Source organism: Eucyclogobius newberryi, unplaced genomic scaffold, assembly GCF_026437365.1.
Source record: "Eucyclogobius newberryi isolate DKJ021-1_F unplaced genomic scaffold, fEucNew1.0.hap1 SCAF_147, whole genome shotgun sequence".
NCBI lineage: Eukaryota > Metazoa > Chordata > Actinopteri > Gobiiformes > Gobiidae > Eucyclogobius > Eucyclogobius newberryi.
The window spans coordinates 61,595-83,304 of record NW_027315776.1 but is presented as its reverse complement, the minus strand read 5'-3'; the positions used below and the strand labels follow the sequence as shown (position 1 = coordinate 83,304).

Here is a 21,710-nt window from a genome sequence, read left to right as displayed (position 1 = left end):
TACTTCACTTTGTCTAGTAAATGTACTCATGCTCCAGTATCAGTCAGGATTTTGAGGATGTCTTTGTTTATGCCTTTACACAATGCACTTTAAACCGTGACAGACACTTTAAACGTCACATCTCTTTGACAAATTACGGATTAATATGTGGATTGTCGTGTGCTTTCAATCTTTTAAAGTGGTCGTGCGTTCTAGAACAGTTTTATGGCCGGTTTGAATGAATGCTGTGCACCTTGGGCTCGTGCATATTTCAAATTAAGCTCATAATGTGTTGAATTTTCTCCATAATTTCACTTGCCAATCTCTCCGCCAGCAGCTTGCTCAATACAGCCATATGCTCTTGGACACATATTTGCCAAGTGTTTTAAGGGAAAGTTAAATATCTTTATGCAAATGCAAAAAAAAACCTAAAAAACACACTCAATAAAACGATATGAGCATCTGGTGAGGGACTCGTGTGTGCTTCTCCATTCCCCAAACGAGAAAGTTTTGTACGGATTAAGTGAGTTGTTTGTCCTCGAGATTAGCCCGTTTGTGCTTTTATTTGAAGCTGTTTTTACCTGTTCATATCGTCCACGCCGTCGGCCGCAAAGTAGAAGCTTTTGACCTTCGGGTGGCACGCTTTGAACGCACTGGAAATACCGGAAAACCATGTTAATATACAGATACGACACACATGAACACACATTGTATCGAGGGAAAAAACTAAATAAAATACCGGTAACTTCTGGAAATTATTCAGATTTTTTATGTTTTAAAATTGCAAGAGCACAATTTAAAAACACATCCAGGAACAATGACATTTGAAGACTGAAGAACAGGGGAGTCAGGATCAATTAGGTTTTATATGATAGTCACGGTTATTCAGATCACAATATACTCATAATAACCACTAAAAATATATATATATATATATATATACTTGGGACAATGTTAGAAGCAACATTAAGTTATTCCAGCTCTGATCTGTCACATTCATTTTACTTTATCATCCAAAACGTTTGATTTCATAAAGCCGGTCGCACACAGAGGAATATGTAGGTTTGGGAATGAAAGTATGTTTAAATTTTCACGGTTTGGTCATCGTGTTATTAATTGTGAAAATGTTGTAATGTTGTGTTTGATGCAGCCCTAATCTGTATGTCAAAATATCAAAATATCAAAATACATACTATTTCTTGCGACATTCACTGGCTCGGTCGATCTTGAACTCTGGAAGACTCACGAAACCTTCTGCTTTCTCGTCCTGAGCAGAAATACACGGTTATTGTGCAAAAAAAGCATTGAATGAGAGTTTAAACAGCAACAACAACAACGATGCATCTCAGTTTGAACCCGAAACACATTTAGCTGGATTCTGGTGGTTTATGGTTTAAAAATACATTTGTTTGACAGACATATTATTATAACAAAAATGCCTTATGCAACATCTGGAGGATCACATTCTGTTCTTTCACACGTTTCGTGACGAGATGCTGACAGAAATAAAATAGCCCGTGAAACAGCGTTTGTCAAATAGATATGTGACACTAAACGGCAATTAAGAAGGATTTAATTTTTTGCAGCTTAAAATGTCACTTCTGACGAATGGTTGTTTTCAGATTATACGATTCAGGCGGTCGCTGAAAATGTGTAGACGTGCAAAATAGTGGTGCAAAGTAAGAGTAAAAGCAAATGGGTAAAAAACATGCAAGAGTACTGTATTTTCCGGACTATAAGTCAAAAGCTTTTGTCATAGTTTGGCCGGGGTGCGACTTATACTCCAGAGCGACCTATATGTGATATAATTTGTTATTTTCACACTGACAACCACAAGAGGGCGCTCTAGGCTCTAAATGACGCAGAAGAAGAATCAGAACTTCCTCTTCCTCTGGAGTTTGTGGAGTTGTTTAGAAGTGACACAGAGGAAGAAGAATTCAGTGGTTTTAGTGATTTGGGGTAAAACTGATGCTTTGGTAAACTTGTTAGCATGTTCTTTATGCTATAGTTATCTGAAGAACTGTTCATATGTTACGTTAACATACCAGACACAGATTCCCCAAAAAGTGTGACTTATATATGTTTTTTTCTTCTTTATTATGCATGTTTTGGCTGGTGCAACTTATACCCTGGGAAATACGGTCACTGGATTTGAAGTGTAATTGTGACGGTAAATAGGAGGACAAAAAAAAACACATTCATAAATATGGTATTTTCAGAAGATGGACCACAAAAAAACAATATAATATCTGAAACATGCAGAATAATGTCCTCAGACGGATCCACCTCTTCGTTGATGTACCAGTAGAGGCAGTTGTCCTTGAGCACAAACCAGTACTTCTTCCATTTCTGAGAGAAGTATCCTTTGGCGTCTCTCTTCCTCCAGAGCCAGCCCTCACAGTCGCCGCGGCCCAAAGCTTTGCAGGACACGCGGCGCCGACTCAGCGACGCCAAGCCACGGCCTGCAGGGAAAACACAGCGCCGCGAGGTCAGTTTGAAGGGAAGAACACTTCACTGCTGCTCTGCAAATGTTAAAAACTACAGACAATATGACAGCTTATGCTATGATGAATAACTTAAAACAGAATCAATGCGCATGCGCTACTACTACTGCTACATACAGTAAGTACTGCCTTCGATTTATGTAGCGCCTTTCAAGGTCAACAAAGATCTCTCTATTAGGTTTTTATTGTATTATTCTTTAATCACTGTCATTTCATTGTTCAATGTGGTTGTTATGCTCCTTGGCAGATATTCATATTTTGTTTAGTTTAGTTTAATTGCCATTTGTAGTTTGAAAACAATAAATTGGTTTAGTCCTGGATTAGACCTGCTTAATTTCTGGTTTAGTCCTGGTTTAGTCCTGGATTACTCCTGGTTTAGTCCTGGTTTAGCCCTTTTTTAGTCCTAGATTAGACCTGGAATAGACCTGTTTTAGCCCTGTTTTAGCCCTAGTTTGGAGCTGGTTTAGTCCTGGTTTAGTCCTGTTTTAGTCAGGTTATAGTCCTGTCATAGTCCTGTTTGAGTCCTGGTTTAGTCCTGGTTTAGTCCTTGTTGAGTCCTGTTATAGTCAGGTTATAGTCCTGTCATAGTCCTGTTTGAGTCCTGGTTTAGTCCTGTTTGAGTCCTGTTATAGTCAGGTTATAGTCCTGTCATAGTCCTGTTTGAGTCCTGGTTTAGTCCTGTTTGAGTCCTGTTATAGTCAGGTTATAGTCCTGTCATAGTCCTGTTTGAGTCCTGGTTTAGTCCTGTTTGAGTCCTGGTTTAGTCCTGTTTTAGTCAGGTTATAGTCCTGTCATAGTCCTGTTTGAGTCCTGGTTTAGTCCTGGTTTAGTCCTTGTTGAGTCCTGTTATAGTCAGGTTATAGTCCTGTCATAGTCCTGTTTGAGTCCTGGTTTAGTCCTGTTTGAGTCCTGTTATAGTCAGGTTATAGTCCTGTCATAGTCCTGTTTGAGTCCTGGTTTAGTCCTGTTTGAGTCCTGTTATAGTCAGGTTATAGTCCTGTCATAGTCCTGTTTGAGTCCTGGTTTAGTCCTGTTTGAGTCCTGGTTTAGTCCTGTTTGAGTCCTGTTTGAGTCCTGGTTTAGTCCTTGTTGAGTCCTGTTATAGTCCTGCTTTAGAACTGCTTAGACCTGGTTTAGTTCCTGATTAGACCTGGTTTAGTTCTAGTTTAGTCCTGTTTTAGTCCTGTTTTAGTCCTGTTTTAGTCCTGCACAGCAAAACATGAAAAACAACCTCTTAAACAAAACACTAAACATCCTGAGAAACACTTTAAAACTGTGAAAATAGCAAGTGATTGATTGATTCTGCTTTTGATTGATAAATACTTATAATCTATGAGACCCACGGAACAACAATGTATAGTTTGGACCATTTAAGTAACAAAATAAATACCTCAGGGAACACTTTAAACAGAGAGCAGTGGAACAGACATGACTCAAACATGAACCACAACTCTGAGTGGCTAAACTGGAACTTAAACACGATTAAACGCACGTTTTGATCGTTTTTCCTGCCACGTCTCCACCTGCAGTGTGAACAAAATAAAAACACATCAACACAACTTGGCTGAGGTTCAAGTGGCTGCTGCAGTGAAGTGAGACGTGGTAAATACAAAAAGCTTTCCCCGTCCGGAGCAAAAAGAACCCGTAACATCAGAGCTCCTGACCAGCACCATCTTTTAATCAACAATTGAAATCAAGCTTCATCAAAAGTGTCACAAGTTTAATGAGAAAAGGAAATCCAATCATTAATTTGTGTCCAGACTTGATTTATTTAATTTGGACAAAAGAGAATTCCAGTGTAAAGTTTTCGTCTCAAGTGCATAAAGTAGGAGAGTTTTTAAATGTTTCATCAAACCAACAAGAGCTTCTTATTATGCTCAGTTGCTGATTAGCTAGAATAAAATATTAAAAGTGTATTGATGAAAAGAAGTCTGGTGGTTTGAAGAGGACACAGTAGGATTTGTTCTCCGTCTTGACTTCAACCGAGCGCAGCGTAAATTGGATGTGTTCGAGTGCGTCTTTGAACAGAAGTCAGTTTCACTTTCTGCTTTTCTTCATCAACTCAAGAACCGACGTTTAAAGATTCACGAGAGACAAGTTTAATGACAAGTTTAATGCCGTATAATGTTACAGGCGATATGGGAAAAGGTGTCATGAAAAATAACCGCCAGGTCAATTTGAAAATAGACAAATTCAACAAACAATGGATAAAATGGGACTTTCACTTCATGCCATAGTTTGCATCAACCCCTCTTTAATTTGGAAATCACCTCATTACTTTAGTTACACTTTACTTATCCTGAGTTCTCAATGATACAGCCCAGCTCTGTGTTTTTTCTTTCTTATTACATTTTTAAATTAAATTTTTTTTAAAATTATTATTATTTGATTTTAATTATTTTTTATTTATTAATTTCTTTGATTTTTCACCTTCTTTCTCTCTTTATTTCTTTCTTATTATTTTTTGGTTTTTTTTTATTAATTATTCTTATTTATTACAAATATCATTATTATTATTATCATCATTATTTACTTATTTATTCATTTATTTGATTTTTTGATTCTCTTTCTTTGCATAGGTCAGTTCGTTTTAAGTATGTTTTTGTCGTTTTGTGCTTTAATAATAGGATATTAAAAAAGAAGCGGTGTCATAGTGCACCTTTAACTCTCACCGGGACGTCATAGTGCATCTTTAACCCTCACCGGGACGTCATAGTGCACCTTTAACTCTCACCGGGACGTCATAGTGCGCCTTTCAACTCTCACCGGGATGTCATAGTGCACCTTTAACTCTCACCGGGACGTCATAGTGCACCTTTAACACTCACCGGGATGTCATAGTGCGCCTTTAACCCTCACCGGGACGTCATAGTGCACCTTTAACCCTCACCGGGACGTCATAGTGCACCTTTAACCCTCACCGGGACGTCATAGTGCACCTTTAACCCTCACCGGGACGTCATAGTGCACCTTTAACTCTCACCGGGACGTCATAGTGCACCTTTAACTCTCAACGGGACGTCATAGTGCACCTTTAACCCTCACCGGGACGTCATAGTACACCTTTAACCCTCACCGGGACGTCATAGTGCACCTTTAACCCTCACCGGGACGTCATAGTGCGCCTTTAACCCTCACCGGGACGTCATAGTGCACCTTTAACCCTCACCGGGACGTCATAGTGCACCTTTAACCCTCACCGGGACGTCATAGTGCACCTTTAACTCTCACCGGAACGTCATAGTGCACCTTTAACTCTCACCGGGACGCCATAGTGCACCTTTAACTCTCACTGGGACGTCATAGTGCACCTTTAACTCTCACCGGGACGTCATAGTGCACCTTTAACTCTCACCGGGACGTCATAGTGCACCTTTAACTCTCACCGGGACGTCATAGTGCACCTTTAACACTCACCGGGACGTCATAGTACACCTTTAACCCTCACCGGGACGTCATAGTGCACCTTTAACGCTCACCGGGACGTCATAGTGCACCTTTAACCCTCACCGGGACGTCATAGTGCACCTTTAACTCTCACCGGGACGTCATAGTGCACCTTTAACTCTCACCGGGACGTCATAGTGCACCTTTAACCCTCACCGGGACGTCATAGTACACCTTTAACCCTCACCGGGACGTCATAGTGCACCTTTAACCCTCACCGGGACGTCATAGTGCGCCTTTAACCCTCACCGGGACGTCATAGTGCACCTTTAACCCTCACCGGGACGTCATAGTGCACCTTTAACTCTCACCGGGACGTCATAGTGCACCTTTAACTCTCACCGGGACGCCATAGTGCACCTTTAACACTCACCGGGACGTCATAGTGCGCCTTTAACCCTCACCGGGACGTCATAGTGCACCTTTAACTCTCACCGGGATGTGAAAAGACTGTGTGCCGTCTGTGCCAGTCTCTCCTCTTGATAAAATCCCATAGAATTAAAGGGAGAGAAAAAAAAGGAGTACAAAAACCAAAACCATAGCTTCTTATCAGTGTGATTCTCAGACTTTGGTGGTAATTAGCTGTAAACAAACAACGGCGTGATCCAACGGTGCAGATGGGGCCAGGGCTTTGAGAGTTTCACACAGAGGCAGATGGCCAACGCCGCGTCCAACATGTTTATCCACGTCAGCAAGGAAGGGGAAAAGTTTGGTCACGAAGTTAGAATGAGAAAATCTGAGCGGAGATGGAAAAAAATAGTAATTTGCAGATTTTATGGGAAATACTGTGGTAATTTGGAGATGTATTGATTCATATGTTCTTTGCGTTTTACGTGATTGGTTGGAGATGTGTCTTGCGTTGGGATGGCAAAAGTCCAAGTTGATAGTGGTGTGAAAGTTGCAGTATTCAGTATGCTACAAAAGTATTATTTTACTTAATAATGGATGTATGGGAAAGAGGATGGTTATTATAAATGTTTTAGTCATGTGACTTTTTTCCTTGCTAAAGATGAACTGTGTTGGACTTTTGCCCATTCACAACACGTCATATTTAGTTTTCAATAATGCAACGGTTCTATTATTCCACGTTCAAAACCCAGATAAATGAAGCTTTTCAGAACCCAGCAACGAACCCAGCGAGAGCAAAACTGGATCCAAAACTGAAATCTGGATGTACTTCAGTGAGAGAAACATCGACGTGGTTGGCAGCCAGTGGTTTGTATTTGATTATATTTTGGACATAAAACCCAGATAATACAAGTAATTGAAGTGGTAACATGGACCAGCTTCAGGACTAAACATGGACCGGCCTCCTGCTGGTGCCAGAGTCAGGACTAAACATGGACCTGCCTCCTGCTGGTGCCAGAGTCAGGACTAAACATGGACCGGCCTCCTGCTGGTGCCAGAGTCAGGACTAAACATGGACCGGCCTCCTGCTGGTGCCAGAGTCAGGACTAAACATGGACCGGCCTCCTGCTGGTGCCCAGAGCCAGGACTAAACATGGACCGGCCTCCTGATGGTGCCAGAGTCAGGACTAAACATGGACCGGCCTCCTGCTGGTGCCCAGAGTCAGGACTAAACATGGACCGGCCTCCTGCTGGTGCCAGAGTCAGGACTAAACATGGACCTGCCTCCTGCTGGTGCCAGAGTCAGGACTAAACATGGACCGGCCTCCTGCTGGTGCCAGAGTCAGGACTAAACATGGACCGGCCTCCTGCTGGTGCCAGAGTCAGGACTAAACATGGACCGGCCTCCTGCTGGTGCCCAGAGTCAGGACTAAACATGGACCGGCCTCCTGCTGGTGCCAGAGTCAGGACTAAACATGGACCTGCCTCCTGCTGGTGCCAGAGTCAGGACTAAACATGGACCGGCCTCCTGCTGGTGCCAGAGTCAGGACTAAACATGGACCGGCCTCCTGCTGGTGCCAGAGTCAGGACTAAACATGGACCGGCCTCCTGCTGGTGCCCAGAGCCAGGACTAAACATGGACCGGCCTCCTGCTGGTGCCAGAGTCAGGACTAAACATGGACCGGCCTCCTGCTGGTGCCCAGAGTCAGGACTAAACATGGACCGGCCTCCTGCTGGTGCCAGAGTCAGGACTAAACATGGACCTGCCTCCTGCTGGTGCCAGAGTCAGGACTAAACATGGACCGGCCTCCTGCTGGTGCCAGAGTCAGGACTAAACATGGACCGTCCTCCTGCTGGTGCCAGAGTCAGTACTAAATCTGCACTCTTCTCTTTTAAAGTAAATTGTATATTAGTTGCTTATGTTTTTTAGGTATTTGCATTGTGATTTGAATGAATACTCCCCTGTTCTGTAGCGGCCTTTACTTCATGTATGTTTTGTGCTCTTGCCTCGCTTTCTTTGTAGTATTTTGAGTACTTCCTCTCAGCAAACAATAGCTTTTGATTATTAACGGTCGAAATACAACACTTATTATTCTGATATATATTTGTCTTGGCAAAATGTTATAATTACGAGCCTTTCTGGTCTCCGCTCTATAATTATGCAACTCTGAAATGCGGCTCGCTAAATGCTAACGTGTTCCTACTGCCTTCATACAGCAAAAAAACACCTTATTTCCAACTGATTTCTTCCCTGACAGAATTTCAAAGAGTTGCGCGTAACAACTGGACCATCACCCGCTGTACTTTCACAGGTCTGGGAAACACGCGCCACGCTGAAGTGACAAGAAAATGAGTCAGCCATTTTCACGTCCGACAATGATGATGGAGAGATGTTACGAATTGGCGACGCTACCGTGAATTTTGATGACTTAAAATGCCAAATGAAACAAACCAACGCGTATTTTTCACGTGGGAGCCTGTTTATTGCGGATTGATAGGGAATAAATGAGCTGTAAACGGCTGATAAACTGAACTACCGGAGAGAAAATGTGTATATTTTCAAATTAAATCATGAAAAAAGTGTTATTATTATGTTATTTATGTTATTTAATGTTATTGTATTTATTTTATATTTTTAATTTAATGTCATTTTTTTTAATTTAATGTAATTTATTTATTTTTATTTGTTTCCCCTTCTTTCTCTTTCTTTCTTTATTTATTATATTAATATTTATTATTCATTATGATTATTTATTACTATTATTATTATCATCATCATTATTTATTTATTTATTCATTTATTTGATTTTTTCTCTCTTTCTTTGCATAGGTCAGTTTGTTTTAAGTAAGTTTTTTTTGTTTTATGCTTTAATAATTGATATAAAAAAAAGAAGCAGTGTCATAGTGCACCTTTAACCCTCACCGGGATGTCATAGTGCACCTTTAACCCTCACCGGGATATAATAATATTCACAATTTACTGGCTGAAATTACATGTAGTGACAGTGAACTTTGATTCAACACAACATATTTGACTAATATTCACATAATTTATACATCATAATGTATTCTGTCAGTAGCAAATGTACAGCAGTAAATAAATACATAAGTGCTGTACGGCAAAAATTAATAAATACGGCAGACAAACGGACCCAAAAAAGATTTGGATTCGCCAATCTTCATTTCCATTTCAATAATAATTTGTCGGGGGAAAAATGCAGCAACAGCGGCACAAGAAAGACGAGCGCTACAACAGCAGAGGCGAATAATTGTGCTCCAGTCAACAAATGTACAGAGCAATAACGTCCCTTCCTTTTGCCCTGAATGCGGTTGCCATAGAAACAGCAATGTCAAGTCAACAGCTGTCGCCAACGTAAGAAAAGAAAAAGGGAGTAAGTATAAATGCGGCGTGTTTCTACAGTGGAGTTTGGCGAACGCTCGGCACCGCGCTGTGTGACGAAAGCGGATCTGAAACGTCGACTTTGGCCGTTATAGAAGTTTATACTTTGTCGCCATGGGAACAAGCCACGCATCTGTCAAAACGGGCCTGAAATAGCCAGCGGCGTTGTCCACGTTCCACGACCCGACTCTCACAAAGTAATAACATAAGTTAAAGTTGCTTATGTGTCTTTTATGTGTAATTAACTTTTCTTTTGCAATATCCAGTCATTTTGTTTAATAATGTGTTGTTTTGTCAGCTAAAACGGCATAAACCACGATCCTTTCACAGCCTCAGTGTTTAATAAGCCGCTTTTACCTTTATCTTCCATCTCTTGACACTCAACCTTGTTATTTTGTGTTTTTATGTTGTATTTTTGCAAACATCATTACTTTTTTGTCACGCGCAGCGCTTCAGGGTCCATGGGCTGTTGTAAATGTGCCGTAGAGTTAAACTTGGCCTTGATCTATACGTTAAAGCCGGTGATTTTCCCGCACCTGCTTGTCTCCATGGCGATGTTCATGCGTTTTTATTCCTTCAGTGTTTCATGTATGTTGTGCTTGCTGTGTTTGCGCGTTGGTCTATAATTACCGTATTTTCCGGACTATAAGTCGCACCAGCCAAAGAATGCATAATAAAAAAGAGAAAAAAACATATGGAGTATGTTGCACTGGAGTATGAAATGTGGTTGCAAGTGTGAAAATAACAAATAATATCACATATAAGTTGCTCCGGAGTATAAGTATATAAGTATAAATATAAGTATAAGTTGCACCCCGGCCAAAACTATGAAAAAAGGTGCCACTTATAGTCCGGAAAATATGGTAAACTTTGATTGATTGTTCGATTGGTGTTATCGCTTTGCCCTCACAACAAGGTAGTGAATAAATTTATCCCCGTGGAGACAAGCGCGTCAGATCTGTGGAGAGGAGCGCCAACTCATAGTAAGAATACATATATTTCCAAGGTATTTTTGAAGCATAAAAGACACATGTAAATGTGCAATAAAAGCAAGATGCCACAACATTTCCAAAGAGAGAGACGCATAAAAAGTATCCAGAAAAGTTACATGGTGCACCTTTAAACATCACGATCATCACAGCAGTTTTAAAATAAGAAAAGACATGGGAATTCTACCATGTCTTTTTTATTCTACAGTAACTTCCTGCATTCCAAAGTAAATCATGCAGATAAAGTCAGTTGTAGCTGTCGTCGAGTTGCTTTGTCACTTTTGATTTGGGCGTTTTACCGCTAATGATACAGCCCATTTCATACATTATGGCGTTCCCGTTTTCTCCAAAAGTATTGGGGAAAATTAAAGCAGTAAATGAGCCCAACAGGAAACACTGGCTCAGCTAATGTGGCAGCTGTCGTTACAAACATTTTCACGGTCGGTTCGTTAGCCCGTTGAGCTTCAGCGGTGACGGACGCAACGACGAGACAAAAAAAATACATTGTACGTAAGCAAGTTTGTCTGTGTAGTATCTGGTCCTAGTGCAGACGGATTGTAAAAGCAGCTCCTAGGGTCAAAATTAGACTGCAGTGTCCTGTCTGCCTCCAATTATAAAGCGTTTTTTTATCATCAGAGAACCGGGAAATGCACTGTTAGCATGCTAGTTGTTGTTAGCTTCAATGTGTTTATGAAAGTTGTGAAAAGCATTAATAAAGTCACTGCGGTAAATCATTAGTATATGATAGGAATGCGCAGGGAAAGTGAGGAATAAATATAGACCACAGCAATTTGTAGAAATAAATAAACAAATTCTGTTTTTCCAAAATAAAATGAAAAATCAGGTACAGCGCCTTTAAAAAATGTATATCTTGAATTCAGAAAATGCATCTTCTTTTGAACTTGTGTTGATTTAATTTTACTGTAATGCAATTTTCTCGATTTTCTGGAGGTTTTTATTGTTTCGATATGTGTTGCTGCTGTTGTGTCCTTGGGCAAGACACTTCAACCAGATTGCCTCGGTTGTGAATGAATAATGACTAGTATGCCAAGCTTTACAAAGCTCATCAAGCTTATATATTATTATAAAGGTTTTTTCCATTTATTTTGACAAACTGTACTCACCAGATACAAAATATATAAGTAAATAAGTCACAAATTATTCTGAATTTAAGTCATTTTAACACATAAAAACATGTATTTAATGCTTTTAAGGTATGTTAAGACTCTAAACAGATGGCTTTTGCTTACCTTTATTTTTCTTCCTGCTTTTTGACAGCGAGGAGGAGGAGGAGGAAGAGGACTGTTGATACGTCTAAAAAAACACAGAGTAGAAGAACAAGAAAGAAAGCATGCTGTCAGTGTGAATCAGTGGCCTTTGTGCAGCGCAAAGGATCATGGGATATAAAAGTTGACAGATCTCGGGGAGCGGAGCAGCGAGGAGACGAGGAGGAGACACATGGGCACAAAGGAGACACAGCGGTTCTCATTATCTCTGTCCCACACGCAGTTGCAGCGAGACGGGTTTAACGGAGAGGGAGGAGAGAGAACGCCAGAGAAAAGGAGGAAGAGAGGGTTTCTGCGAGGTTTGAGCCACTGTTGCATCTTCAAACATGAAGTATAGAGGGATGAGACTGTCACTGTGTACGACATCAGGCAAAAGAATGACAGGGGAAAGTGAGGAAGAGACTCACACACTTGAAGCAGGACTTTAGCTGTGTTTGGGCTCATTCTCTGGCTTTTTCGGATTAAGCCCACAACCTCTGCACAATCTGCCCCACATGTGCACAACCAGCCCCACGTGTGCACAACCAGCCCCACATGTGGGACAGCTACATGTGCACAACCTGTCCCGTATGTGCACAAGCTGCCCCACATGTGCACAACTTGCCCCACATGTGCACAACTTAACCCACCTGTGCACAACTTGCCCCACATGTGCACAAACTGCCTCAAATATGCACAACCTGCTCCAAATGTGCACAACCTGCCTCGAATGTGAACAACCTGCCCCACAAGTGCACAACCTGCCCCACATGTGCACAACTTGCCCCACAAGTGCACAACCTGCCCCACATGTGCACAACCTGCCCTACACATGCACAACCTGCCTCAAACGTGCACAACCTGCCCCACATGTGCACAACCTGTCCCACATGTGCACAACTTGCCCCACATGTGCACAACCTGCCCCACATGTGCACAACCTGCTTCAAACGTGTACAACCTGCTTCAAATGTGCACAACCTGTCGCACATGTGCACAACCTGCCCCACATGTGCACAACCGGCTTCAAATGTGCACAATCTGCCCCACATGTGCACAACCTGCCCAACATGTGCACAAACTGCCCCACATGCTCTGGATCACTCGGAATGCACAGGGTAAAGAAAATGTGGTAAAATCAGCAGTTTTTTTAAACACAGGCTCTGAACGGTTTGTCATCATCACATTCACCTCTGCAGCGCATTACTTACTGAACATGGGCCACTTCTCGTGTTAAAGCCAGCTTAAGCATTGGTTCCATTTATTTTTAAAACATTATTGTTGTTTTATCCATTTGTCCATTTATTGTGATTTTTGTAAGTTTAATCATTGGAAACTTATATTTGCTCAATCATCAGTAATTATAATGATATCAGACTTTGACCTGCTCCTGTTACTTTCACGTCTGTGTCATTTGTCCCGTTATCGATCTCACACAGGAGATTGTCCTCAGCGTGGCTCACTTCATGCTTTTGTCCCGCTCTCGGTTTGTTTGCTTTCACAATTCAGACAAATTGCAATCGGACCGAGACCGACTTTTCCAACTGGAGTTTGCTTCTTTGGTCCGGATCAGTTACCCAAACGAACCGCACCGGGCAAACAGATCCTGATTTGGCTCAGTGTCAGAGAGTCCGTCCACAAACTAGAAACCAGTTTAATGCAGGGGGGTAAACATTTTAGTTAAGTCCAATAGCCTGCACCTGACCCTGAGGCTGCAGAGCACAGCAGGGCAGGTGGGCAGGTGGGCAGGTGGGCAAATGGGCAAATGGGCAAACCGGCATTAATATCCAGCATCTGCTCCATGATGTAGGCAAGTTAGGTCTCCATCCAGTACTTATAGTCAGTCTCATTCACTCTCATCATCAGCGCCTCTAAATGTGGCAATCCAAGTCATGGCTAAAAACAAACTATGGCCCGGGTTCAAATGTGGACCACAGACCAATTTTTGTAGAACCCAAATTCTACCATTATAACCTAAATAACAAACATTTTGACGTGATACAGACCTAACATTGTTTGTTAAAAGTGCGGTGGCTCAGTCGAACTTACAACGGTCTCGTCTGCGGCCCCTTCACTTCATGCATATTTGAATATGTGGCTCTTGCGTGAAAGCTGCAATTACAGGCAGTAAACACTTTCCAAATGTTATCTAAATGGAATACATTTGAATTTGTTTGTTCTCAAGTATGCAAGCTTCTACAGTGCCAATAGTTGCTGGATTTAGAGTAAATTTAATGCATATTTTTGTACTATTTGGGTTAGTCCTTGTTTAGAACTAGTATAGCAAATGTGCAGAACCTATTTTAGACCCAATTTATCCCTAGACCCGTTTTAGACCTGGTTTTGAGCTGGTGGTAGGAAGCCCGAGGTTTTCTCAGGTGGTACTTGGTGTTCGAGAGCCACTTCTGTAAAACTATCAAACTGACCCAACTGCAGCATCTTCACCACATTATTACTCCCTCTCCAGGATCTGCTGTGGTCATTTAGGGCCAGCTGAGGCGTGTGAGGCCAGAGCGGGACTCTCTTAAACCTTAGTGAGGTTCTGTCCCTCAGATTCACACATGACCTTTTTGAACAGGTCTTATGGGTCCAGAGTGTTTCACACGTGAGGGAGCTGGAGTCCTGCCACGTTCTGCCCTGAGCGCCACACGGGCCTGGAAACACCCCACTGAAGCCATCTGCCCTCACAGCACGGGCCGCCTGTAAATACACTCACACTCTTTGGTTTGGAGAGAGCGGTCAACACGCACAGGGTCAAGGAAAACCATCGCTCTATGAACCAGAGGAGATGATGGGCACAACGATTCTGCATAAATACGGTTTTATATATAAGAGTGATATGCAAATCTTGTACACATTCAGGGACTATCTGCCGTTTCATGCACTCGATGATTATTTCACACTTAAGTTCCTGCTGCAGCTCCTGGTCACAGGCCGCTTCAGTCAAGCCTCTTCAAATGATTTATAATAGAGCCATAAACATTCTGGATAAGAACCAATTAGGTCTCACCACGGTTAGTTTGAATAAGTTAAATATGTTCAACTTTAGAAAAATTACTTCCAATATGCTTGCATCAGCAGGTTCTTGGTGACTTGATAGTTCCTCTCAGAGCAGAGGGGTTGATAGTTCCTCTCGGAGCAGAGGGCTTGATAGTTCCTCTCAGAGCAGAGGGGTTGATAGTTCCTCTCAGAGCAGAGGGGTTGATAGTTCCTCTCAGAGCAGAGGGGTTGATAGTTCCTCTCAGAGCAGAGGGGTTGATAGTTCCTCTCAGTGCAGAGGGGTTGATAGTTCCTCTCAGAGCAGAGGGGTTGATAGTTCCTCTCAGGGGTCAGTCACCAGAGGAACTGAGAGTGGAAACTGTGGAGTTCCAAGGGGTAAAACAACTGTTGGACAGTCAGCGTTCACTGCTCAAGGCATGAACAATGGAACTCTTGACCTGTAGAACTGAAGGGAGGGAAAACTAGGTCCTTTTCAAATGAGAACTCAAAGGCTGGTTATAAGTACACTCTTCCCCACAAGGACTCTTCGAGACAGCTCGTTGCTGGATTAGAACTAGTACAAACGAATATAGCGTGTGCATTTCACACATTTAGAGTTCCTTCCCGACACTCCCACTTCCCTCATCAACAGGTGGAAAGGGTCAAATGCAGAGGACACATTTCCCCTCGGGGACAATAACACTTGTTCAAGAGCTTAATTAAAATGTGCAGATGTTATTCTTGAGCTGGATATTTTACATATGTTGTACTTTTGTTGACATAAAGAGATTTTTAGAGACTTCCTGGAAAAATAAATTAATCAATTTCTTAATCAAACAAAATAAAAACTGCAAAAACGATTATATTTTACTTCCAAAAACGACCTTTGAGGGTCGAGTTGTCCACATTGTTTTACGTTTACTATCTGCATTATTTAATTACTTTTACCTTTTGTATTATGATTATTTTCTGTGATGCTGAAAAACTTTAATAATAATAATTAACTGTGACTGACTTCTGCTACATTATGGAAATCTGACCATATATTATTTAAATGAGTGGGGAGGAGATAATAAGACAATAAGCAAAGAAACACTTGTACTGAAGTCTAAAACAGCGTAAAACACATACGTGATAGAGTGACGCTGGGTCTCTGGGCGGAGAATCCCTTTGATTTGATTGGAGGACGTAGTGGGAAGGGCTCTGGCTGTGATGGCTCCGCCTCTTCGCCCGCTTGGCCGTGTCATTGGCCCGTTTCCCCGGCCGCGTCGTGTGCGAGGAGTACTCGTCCGCCGCCGTCCTGTCGTCAGACCCGGAAAGACCTCCGAAACGCATCAGCGACGCCTCTGTGCGACAAACCAAGACGAAAGAAGTGTGAATGAGGGAACTATATTATGATAGATCAATGTGCTTAGACACAGGGAAACGTGCGTCTTGACAGCTGCCATAAAGCTAATACAACATCCCCGATCAGCTACATTCTAAAATGAAGAATATGAAAACACACGTATTTGTTAGCATGAAAATATACATATGTTATAAGAGTATGTCACTTTCTGCTGTACATCATGCTTTTATTTTAGTCCGATTTCTGGCTAAAAAGTTGCAAACACTAGGGCTTTAAATTAACATCTTAATTCCAAAAGACATATATTTTAAGTTGAAATATTATAGTGTAGAAACAGGGCAAAGGAATAAAACAGCTTTATGTCTGTTTTTTTCATTTATTCATCACAAAAGAGAGAAGTGAAAGTACACACACTCATCACAAGAGCAGTATTACTTTTAATGGTATCTACATTTCCCGATCAAATACCACAATGTATTTCACTGATTTTAGAAAAGTATTTGTATTCTGAACACCACCAGATGAAACAAGAACTCAAAATTATAATGTATGTACAGCAGGAGCATTGTATTTACTTCCCAACACTTATTCAAGAAATATGATGAAAAGAACAGATGGATTATCATTATTTTAAAGGATATTTGCAATATTTTGGATGAGGACATGGCTCGGTAATATTTCAGATTGACTATTCACTTTTAATCCAGCGTTTATTTCCTATGACGTGGTCAAGCTCGTAAACTTGTGTCTTCACCCACGCGTCTGTCCCCCGCAGTACTCGAGTACAGAGTCTGCACACTTTAAAGGGTTTTTAAATGTGTTTTTAAACGTACACTTCGTCCGCGACCTTTTTGACCTTTTGTTTGTACGGCGCATTCGGAACACGCTTTCGTGCCGTTTGTTCTTGCGGAGTTCACGATCTGATTCGGGTTTGGTCACTTGAACAAAAGCCTGAAAGGTCAGAACTGGGCGAGGTGTGACTCCGCTGGACCCGCGCCGTTTAGAGCAGCAGATGTCGACCTTTTACTAATCACAGCCTGGACAGACGGGGAAATCCACTCACCGACTAATAGATGACATTTATTGAAATTAGGATTACGTGTTTAAACTCCATTAGGGGGAGCACGCCGCGTGAAAAGGTCCGTGTCGATTCAAGCACTTTGAAAAGTCAGCGCTCGACAAATAAAGGGCTTTGTTCAATTTGTCCAAAACCAATTAGCCAAAGCAGTCGTTTGTGTTTTCTATGATTCAAACAATAATTGCTGTCTATAAACTTTTCTAAACACTAGTAGGGCTGTCACTAATGATTATTGTAATTATTTTATGGTGACTGAAGGCCTCTAGAGTATTATTGAGACGAATATTAAACAGTTTATTCAATTTAGACATTTTGGTTGAATAATACCTGTCTTTGTGAATGTGTTTTAAGACTGTATAGTCCAGAAAACACTTACAATAATCAAAATATGATTACCAGTCACTCTGATTCATTGTTGCAGCCCCATTACAAGTCTTTAATCCTCAGCCTTCTTACTGGAATTTAAAAGTTCACGTTTCATTGATCACTTTAAATGTTGTAGTTCTATAAGATAAAGTAGTTTATACTTTACTTTATAGTCGTTTTCGGTTGACTTGGTTTGAGCCCAGTGCCTTATCTAGACTTTGAGGTTTGGTCCAGATTTGTCCAGGTTTAGTCAGAGTTTAGTCCAGGTTTAGTTACAGTTTAATCCAGGTTTAGTCACAGTTTAGTCCAGGTTTAGTCACAGTTTAGTCAGAGATTAGTCCAGGTTTAATCACAGGTTGGTCCAGGTTTAGTCACAGTTTAGTCCAGGTTTAGTCACAGTTTAGTCAGAGATTAGTCCAGGTTTAATCACAGGTTAGTCCAGGTTTAGTCACAGTTTAGTCCAGGTTTAGTCACAGTTTAGTCCAGGTTTAGTTACAGTTTGGTTTAGTCACAGTTTAGTCCAGGTTTAGTTACAGTTTGGTTTAGTCACAGTTTAGTCCAGGTTTAGTTACAGTTTAGTCCAGGTTTAGTCACAGTTTAGTCACAGTTTAGTCCAGGTTTAGTCACAGTTTAGTCACAGTTTAGTCCAGGTTTAGTTACAGTTTAGTCACAGTTTAGTCCAGGTTTAGTCACAGTTTAGTCCAGGTTTAGTTACAGTTTAGTCCAGGTTTAGTCACAGTTTAGTCACAGTTTAGTCCAGGTTTAGTTACAGTTTAGTCCAGGTTTAGTCACAGTTTAGTCACAGTTTAGTCCAGGTTTAGTCACAGTTTAGTCCAGGTTTAGTTACAGTTTAGTCCAGGTTTAGTCACAGTTTAGTCACAGTTTAGTCCAGGTTTAGTCACAGTTTAGTCCAGGTTTAGTTACAGTTTAGTCCAGGTTTAGTCACAGTCTAGTCACAGTTTAGTCACAGTTTAGTCCAGGTTTAGTCACAGTTTAGTCCAGGTTTAGTCACAGTTTAGTCACAGTTTAGTCCAGGTTTAGTTACAGTTTAGTCCAGGTTTAGTCACAGTTTAGTCACAGTTTAGTCCAGGTTTAGTCACAGTTTAGTCCAGGTTTAGTTACAGTTTAGTCCAGGTTTAGTCACAGTCTAGTCACAGTTTAGTCACAGTTTAGTCCAGGTTTAGTCACAGTTTAGTCCAGGTTTAGTCACAGTTTAGTCCAGGTTTAGTCACAGTTTAGTCCAGGTTTAGTCACAGTTTAGTCCAGGTTTAGTTATAGTTTAGTCACAGATTAGTCCAGGTTTGGTCCAGTTTAGTGCCACTTTTGATGTGCTCTGTGTAATCGTAAGCACAAAAAGCACAACATTAATTTCTCTGCATTAGACACGTCCATCTGAGACAGGAGGAGAAGTGAGAGACACTGAGCAGCGTCTCTTTAGCGTCTTGAGCCAGGATCCTGCTCAGGGCCGAGCTGTGGACTAAACCCTGTGCAGTCAATGTTTTGAGGGTGAAACTGAATTCAACCCAAACACTAAGTCACAAACTTGAAATTAATCATATTCATAACCACAGATATGAAAGAGCTACAAATACTTTCAAATATATTGTGTTCATCTGATTTTATTTATTCCATTTGGGCCTCATAGGAGCTGTATCTGTAGTTGTTTTTAATGTAATAAAGTAAAATATGTTTCACCTCAATGCAGCTCTTTGGATCAAAATGAGACCAATGTGTGCTGTCTGCATCTAATCATAGAGTGTTTTATTCACCATGAACCAGGAAGTGTGCTGTTAGCATGATAAAAACAATAATTTGGGAGTTTGGAATGCATAAAGTTGCTAAATTTGGACCACAACAAACAGTTTAAAATTAATTACTTCTTTGTTTCACGTTTTAAAAAGGTAAAACATTAAGTACAGAACGGAGATAGTGGTAAATGCAAGTGTTTTCCCCAAGGTTTATGGTCAATATTTCCGTAATTACAATGGCCTATTCACATTAATCAAATACTGGCAAGTGCAATAAGTTCTCTGCCATCACAATTTAACTAAAGATGAAATCAAAAGAGGAGCAAAAGGGAAATATAACGATATAACGCCTGAGAAAAGATGATAAAGTCGACAGTTTCTTTCCACATAACGCATGACTGCGGCGGCCATCTTGTCGTCTACACCGTCCCCTTGTTACTAGGTGGTTGCTAGGTAGCGGCCAGAGGAGAGGGTCGCCATGGCAACTGCGTGAGCGATTCAGGTGCGGGTCATGAGGGCGGACAGTGTTTTTCTTTTCTTTTTAATTGTCGTCCTTTTACTCTCACTCCAAAGTGCAATTCCTTCTCTTGTTCAACACTGGAATGTGAAAATAAAAATCTATCTGAGTTTTACTACACTCTTTAGCACTGATTAACTATATCAAAAAGTGTTCATAATATTATAAATTGTTGCACTTTTTTGCACAATATGCCACAGATAAATGGCAATTCTACCAGTTTGCAAGATATTTCCCACTTTCAAATATATTTTATTCTTATTTTAATGAAGCGTTGAGGTTTTTTAAAAAATTTTTTTAACACATTGGCAACATTTTAGTGGATAACTACACAAATAAACAACAAAATGACCTAGATTGCCGGTAGAGTTAGATTCAAAGATTTAAACCCAGTGTCAGATTACATTTTCAGCACCGTAGTAATGTAACGTTGCTTTTTTCCGAGCCAAAATGTGTGCAATTCAAACAACTTGGTCAAAAAAAACAATAAAAACGCTAAACAGGTTGCACACAACGTCATCTTTTGGCAACAAATGCACATCAGCTGTCAGTCAAAACAAAAGCGAGCGTTGGTTAAAGGAGGACTGTACTTTTTAACTGCTTTTATATACGTTTGTTCCCGAGCTGCATGTCAAAATACCTTCATCAGTAATCTAGTCATCTGTTGGAACTGTGCAAAGCTAAAAGGAGGATGCTGCGCTCACCTCTGCTTCTCTCCCGGTTCAGTTTAGCAGGGTCCTCGTAGTCGCCCACCCAGTTACACTCCGCGGGCATAGAGATGGGCCTTAATCTGCCTACAAGCACACACACACGTACACACACACACATGCAAAAGTCACACCCTGTGTCAGATATGACCAACAACACGACGCAACAGGTGGGATTCCTCCATCGGGTCAATTTAAAAGCTGAAGTTTTGTCACGCACTTGTTCAAATTGGGACGGCCTGGATTGCACAGGGGAGAGGAATGGGTTTTGAGGTGAACAAAACTGGTCTGAACTCATTGAAAACCATAGTTACGTCATTGGGGGAGTTCCGATTGCATGTTTTAATAGTAGATTAAAAAAAATAATAATGATAATAACATTAGCTTATTTTGTACCATTCTTAATTACCATATTTTCCGGACTATAAGGCTCTTATACTCGGGAGCGACTTATATGTGATATTATTTGTCATTTTCACACTGGCAACCGCATTTCACATGTTGATTATTTTCACACTGGCAACCACAAGAGGGCGCTCTAGGCTCTAAGCGACGCAGAAGAAGAATCTGCACTTCCTCTACCTCTGGAGTTTGTGGAGTTGTTTAGAAGTGACGCAGAGGAAGAAGAATTCAATGGATTTAGTGATTTGGGGTAAAACTGATGCTTTGGTAAACTTGTTAGCATGTTCTTTATGCTATAGTTATCTGAATAACTGTTCATATGTTACGTTAACATACCAGACACTTACCACAGTTCTGTCTGTGCCTCATGTAGCTGAAGGTGTTAGCGTTAGCATACGTACACCTATTTACCATGTTCTCTCATCTGTTATTATTTTAAATTGTATTTCAAGATGAAATGTCTGTTTTTGGTCTTGGATTTTATCAGATACATTTCCCAAAAACGACTTATACTCCAGTGCGACTTATATATGTTTTTTTCTTCTCTATTATGCATTTTTTGGCTGGTGCGACTTATAGACCAGAAAATACGGTATGTTTTATTATCCCTACTGACATTTACCAATATCAGTT

General features: G+C 41.0%; 1 protein-coding gene across 1 annotated transcript in view; it reads right to left on the bottom strand.

Moving 5' to 3' along the window:
- cnksr2a (connector enhancer of kinase suppressor of Ras 2a) overlaps positions 1–21,710 on the bottom strand; it is a 97,323-nt gene that overhangs the window by 14,032 nt on the left and 61,581 nt on the right. The window contains exons 12-17 of the mRNA XM_072445423.1: positions 20,673–20,762; positions 16,043–16,257; positions 11,918–11,981; positions 2,266–2,441; positions 1,173–1,246; positions 561–632 (exon numbers count right to left, since the gene is read on the bottom strand). Of these exons, the coding sequence (XP_072301524.1) occupies positions 561–632; positions 1,173–1,246; positions 2,266–2,441; positions 11,918–11,981; positions 16,043–16,257; positions 20,673–20,762 (691 nt within the window). The remainder of the gene's footprint in view (positions 1–560; positions 633–1,172; positions 1,247–2,265; positions 2,442–11,917; positions 11,982–16,042; positions 16,258–20,672; positions 20,763–21,710) is intronic.